This window comes from Ziziphus jujuba, chromosome 9 (genome assembly GCF_031755915.1).
Source record: "Ziziphus jujuba cultivar Dongzao chromosome 9, ASM3175591v1".
NCBI lineage: Eukaryota > Viridiplantae > Streptophyta > Magnoliopsida > Rosales > Rhamnaceae > Ziziphus > Ziziphus jujuba.
This window is the reverse complement of record NC_083387.1, coordinates 28265290-28271289: the sequence shown is the minus strand read 5'-3', so window position 1 is coordinate 28271289 and position 6000 is coordinate 28265290. Positions and strand designations below refer to the sequence as shown.

At 36.5% G+C, this 6000-nt stretch overlaps 1 protein-coding gene across 1 annotated transcript; it reads left to right on the top strand.

Moving 5' to 3' along the window:
* Positions 1 to 3526: 3526 nt before the first annotated feature.
* Positions 3527 to 4705, top strand: LOC107427837 (prohibitin-3, mitochondrial). The gene has a single exon (XM_016038233.4). It carries the CDS (start codon positions 3662 to 3664, stop codon positions 4499 to 4501), a length of 840 nt encoding a protein of 279 aa, XP_015893719.1. The 5' UTR covers positions 3527 to 3661; the 3' UTR covers positions 4502 to 4705.
* The last annotated feature ends 1295 nt before the right edge of the window (positions 4706 to 6000 follow it).

Sequence of the window (6000 nt, the reverse complement as noted above, 5' to 3'; positions counted from 1 at the left end):
GAAAAAGTTCTCAAATTGGCAAAAAATTTGATTACCGTAAGTTTCATCAATAATTATCGAAACCCCTGTGGTAATAACATTTTTCCAATTTTTTGGCTCCCACAAGTCCCCTAAAGTGTGTTAAATGCAACAACATGCAAAATAAACATACATCAATTATCCTAAGGAGAAAAAACCCCAAAAGTTCTGAAAAAGTTCTCAAATTGGTACAAAAATTTGATTACCGTAAGGCATTCAGTAATTACCGATGAAACCTACAGTAATCAATTTATACTTGCTGGAAAAATTACCATAGAAATCACAGGTAATTACCGAAACCCCTATGGTAATCACATTCGACAACTTTTTTGGCCCCCACAAGTCCCCTAATGTGTGTTAAATACAATAACATGCAAAATATACATTCTTCAATAATCCTAAGGAGAAAAAATCCCAAAAGTTCTGAAAAAGTTCTAAAATTGGCACAAAAATTTGATTACCGTAGGGCCTTCAGTAATTACCGATGAAATCTACGATAATCAATTTATACTTGTTGGAAAACTTACCGTAGAAATCATCGATAATTACCAAAACCTCTATGGTAATCACAATCCACAACTTTTTTGGCCCCTACAAGTCCTCTAATGTGTGTTAAATGCAACAACATGCAAAATATATATTATACAATGATTCCAAGGAGAAAAAATCTCAAAAGTTCTGAAAATGTTCTCAAATTGGCACAAAAATTTGATTACCGTAGGGCCTTCGGTAATTACCAATGAAACCTACGGTAATCAATTTATACTTGCTGAAAACATTACCGAAGGTTTCATCGATAAATACCCAAACCCCTGTGGTAATTACATTTTACCAATTTTTTGTCCCCCACAAGTCCCCCAATGTGTGTTAAATGCAGAGTATACATTCTTCCATGATCTTAAGGAGGAAAAACCCAAAAGTTTTGAAAAACTTTTCAAATTGGCAAAAAAAATTGATTACCGTAGGGCCTTCGGTAATTACCGGTGAAACCATCGGTAATTTTTCCAGCATGTATAAATTGATTACCATAGGTTTCATCAGTAATTACCGAAGGCCCTATGGTAATCAAATTTTTGTGCCAATTTAAGAACTTTTTCAAAATTTTTGGGGCTTTTTCTCCTTAGGATCATTGAAGAATGTATATTTTATATGTTTTTGCATTTAACACACATTAAGGGACTTGTGGGAGCCAAAAAAATGGTAAAATATGATTATCACAGAGGTTTCGGTAATTACCGATGAAACCTTCGGTAATGTTTCCAGCAAGTATAAATTGATTACCATAGGTTTCATTGGTAATTACCGAAGGTCCTATGGTAATCAAATTTTTCTGCTAATTTGATAAAATTTTCAGAACTTTTGGGGTTTTTTCTCCTTAGAATCATTGAAGAATGTATATTTTGCATGTTTTTGCATTTAACACATATTAAGGGACTTGTGGGGGCCAAAAAATTGGTAAAATGTGATAACTATAGGGGTTTCAATAATTACCAATGAAACCTACGGTAATTTTCTAGCAACTACAAATTGATTACTGTAGGTTTCATCGGTAATTACCAAAGATCCTACGGTAATCCAGAACCAAAGGACATTGCTTGCCGTTAAAACATCAATTGAAGATCTACCAAAACCATCAAGTGGACCAAAATTGAAATTTAGAACCAAAGGACTAATTAGGAAGCAAACCATATTCCCAGCTATGGCTCCCAAAGCCCCAAAGAGAACATTTAATTGCTTCTCCGACCTCCTCGATGTAGATTTTTCAAAAGAAACCTTGGCGAGCAACGTCAAAAACTTAAAAACACCCACAAATCCTAGTAGAATAGGAACAAAATCGCCATTTGCTAAAGACCCATATTCTTCCAATCCACCATTCAAGTATTTCTGAAGCAACAAAGAAGAAATAACCACAAGCGAGAAGGTAAAAGCATTCCGATACTCGTAGAAATAAGGACGAGATTGAAGATGGGCATCGTCGAGCATTAGCCTGAAGATCTAAGCATTGCTTTCATCGAACTCAAACTTGTTGTCCTTGGATTTGGTCCTCTTTCTAATCTCAGTATTAGTTTTGGATGAGAACCTAGAAGCTGAATCGGAAGAGCCATAAAAGGTTTCCTTGTATTGGATCTAAAATAAAGGACATCTAGGTCTTTTAAAATTTTTTTGAAGGTGTAATAGATATTAAAGGACAAAACAAAAAAGTTTACCAATGTAAGGGTATATATCGTCATGGCCCTTTTAAAAAGGGCATTGGGCCAAATTCCCCTATTTTATATGCATCAAAATCTTTGTAATAATTATTGGGATTATCAAACTTACTTACTAAATATTAGATACCAATTTATCTTATTGAATTCTCTTTCTGTATATTTAGATTGTATTAAGTTGTCAACCATTGTTACAACAAAAAACTTATCAACCATTACATGTTAGACACATCAATTGGTTTATATCTAAAATTTAGTACTGTAACAGTAACCAAAATAGCAAGCAAATAAGAGCAGTTAATACGAATTGTACGTTACTCCAGGAGTATATAACTTCACATTCACAAACATATATAATGGCCGTATGGGATACTACATATGTAGACTCCATTCTATTGTGGGTACAGTAACTACTTACTCCGGAAATACTATAGAGTTTTTTTTTTTTTTAACCTAGTAATACAACATAGGCCTTCCTGAAGCTTTTAAGTACTTTAGGTACGGTCTTTCCCTATTTTGTATATTAATAACAAAAGTATCCAATTTCAGCTTATTCTTTTTGGGGGAAAAAAAAATACTAATAAATTCCCTCTTATACTTGATACATATAGACAGGGGAACATTTTACATTTTACGTTTTACTTTTATTTGTATATATAATTTACTTTTATATATTCCTAGACTTGATATGTTGGCATTAAAAAGTAAAAAAAACAAAAACTTATTAGTACACAAAATGAAAATCATTTATGAGAAGAACAAAGTGGGGGAGGGGGGCACTTGAAGAAATCAAATCAGCGATATGTGGATTGAATTAGTTTCATTCAATTCTATGCATGCAAATTCATATTCACAGACACATTGAAAAATGATGCAACCAACTTTTTACTTAAATTTTGCGAAGAAAAGGTAATATCAAAGATGCAGTCATTTTAATTTTGATTTCTCATGAACCATCTTTCAATTAAGTTATTCAACATTAATTGAATTTGGCATACAGCAACTTCATTTGAAAAATTCCATCAACGCCACTCTGCTTAGAAAATGTTCATTTTAGTTGGTATGGTTTGAAAACTAAAAAGATGAACAAAAGCCATCTTGAATTGTTGGCTGGCAAACGAGAAGCAAATATGTTGATAGTGGGTCAAATTGCGTAATTAGGACTTCAATTCAAAATCCGAGAGCCCAATAAATATACGTGGTTAGGCCAAGGCCCATTAAGAACTTCAGAGAGACACGTGTTTTTCATCTTCTCCAAGTATTTTGTGAAGTGAATTTCCTCTTCTCCAAGTTTACAAACCATTAAACCCTTGAAAAAAAAAAAAATAAATAAATAAAAAAATATTAAACCCCCAATCTAAAACCCTAAATTTCCATTTTTTCTTTCATTTTGCTCTCAAACGAATCAGAGGAAAAAACAAAAAAAGAAGAAAAAAATGTCAAACCAAGCCGCGGTGTCCTTCTTCACGAACATCGCACGCGCCGCAATCGGTCTTGGCGTTGGAGCAACGGTGCTGAACTCCTCTCTCTACACCGTCGACGGCGGTGAACGCGCCGTCCTCTTCGATCGGTTCCGGGGAGTCATGGACGACTCCGTCGGCGAAGGCACGCATTTCCTCATCCCATGGCTGCAGAAGCCCTTCATCTTCGACATCAGAACCAGACCTCACACGTTCTCTTCTATGTCCGGAACCAAGGACCTCCAGATGGTGACCCTATCCTTAAGGGTTCTAGCTCGTCCGGAGGTCTCTCGGCTCCCTGACATCTTCAAAACCCTAGGTCTGGATTACGACCAGAAGGTCCTTCCGTCGATTGGGAACGAAGTCTTGAAGGCCGTGGTGGCTCAGTTCAACGCCGATCAGCTCCTCACCGAGCGTCCATACGTGTCGGCGTTGGTGAGGGAGTCTCTAATCAAGCGTGCTGGGGACTTCAATATCCAGCTGGATGATGTGGCCATCACCCATTTGTCCTACGGGTCGGAGTTCTCGCGTGCTGTTGAGCAGAAGCAGGTGGCGCAGCAAGAGGCCGAGAGGTCGAGGTTCGTGGTGGCGAAGGCGGAGCAGGAAAGGAGGGCTGCCATCATCAGGGCTCAAGGTGAGAGCGAGTCTGCAAAGCTGATTTCGGATGCCACTGCGGCCGCCGGAATGGGTTTGATCGAGCTGAGGAGGATTGAGGCTGCTAGGGAGGTGGCTGCGACGCTGGCCAAGTCTCCCAGTGTGGCTTACCTTCCCGGAGGAAACAACTTGCTTTTGGGTCTTAATCCTGCCTCTCGTTGAGTTGAATTGTGGTAAAATTCAAATAGAAATATGTTTATAACTCTTAATTTTACTGCTTTTTTTAACCTCCTTGAAAGAAATATCTGAAATCCCATTTAAGCTGTTTTTGAACTTAGCTTTTTGGGTTTAGTTTGCTTTTTGCATATTAGCACCCCACTCAGAGTTAATCGAAATGGAAACGTTTATATGTTTTTACTGTTGTTAGCTTTTGGGTTTATATGCTTTTTGGGTATTGATTCTTGCACTTTAATTTCCTATTTTATAATTATATTTGCTTTTTGAAGTTGACGATATTGAAGTAGTAACAAATTTACTCTCTCTTGAGAATCCTTTATAGAACTCTGTCGTGTGGCTTTTTCAACCTATGGTGGTAGTCCTGGGCTTGATGTACTGCAATCTTAACTTCATTTTTCGTCCAATATATCATATTAATTTTTCATTCTAGCCCTTCTCGATCTTTTCTATAACTATTTTGGAAACAATTTCCACTATGGGTTTTCAATTGGGGAAGTTGGACTTCTCTTTATCTACAATAATATTACATTTGGAAATGGAGGTCCCATCCCTTAAGATATTGGAAACTTCCCTAATGCACCTTGATCTTTCTTGTAACTTTTTTAATACCTCAGTAACCAGCTGGTGATACAGTTTAAGCCATTTGGAGGTTATTCATTTGTCAAACAACAAATGGAATCAATCCTAGATGGTTGTTCAGGATGTGTGTAATTCGATAGAATCCTGGATACTGGGCTACTCTATTCTATAAAATCCTAAGATATGCAATTTTGTTTGCTTAGCGCATTTATGTATAGATTTATTCCATAGAGAGAGACTCACTGCAGGCAATTCAGATGAATTTGAGAGATGTCTTCCCTTTCCTAAAACACTAGACTTGTGTAATAGGGTCTAAAGTAGAGTTAAGGCAACAACACGCATAGGTGCTTTGGTCGATAGGCTAGCTCAGTACACGAATTCCTTACTCTAGAAAGAGTTCCCCCTACCCTGTGGTTGTTTTCTTCTGTTTGTGAGAGGGAGGGCTAGAAGTTCCATTCCAAAGGCCGGTTGAAAGCTATACTGATTAAGGTTACTGGTGAGAGACATGAAATATAAGGCTCTGTTTCTTGCATTTTTTTTTTTTCCTTTTTTTAAATAAGTTTTCAGTGCACCATTTTTTTATTGATTGTTGGTTCGGTTTGGACTGATCGGAGGGAAGAGCCATTATGACTTAATACTCTATTCCAATGAGATGTCATGACTTTTTCCATTTAATAAAAGTTTTCCTGTTTTCCATGTTACTATTAAGCTTCTTTTTTACTATTAAATTTGGCTATCTGATTTTATCTCATCCTTTCTTTTTCACTTTAGTTTTTGTAATAAAACTGTGCAATTTTTTAGTCTACACTTCTATAGGTGAACATATTAGATTTTGCTTCGGCAACCAGATATGCCAAACAGGTTCTTTTCTGTTTAGCCAACATCCTTCGAAATTTTATTAGATT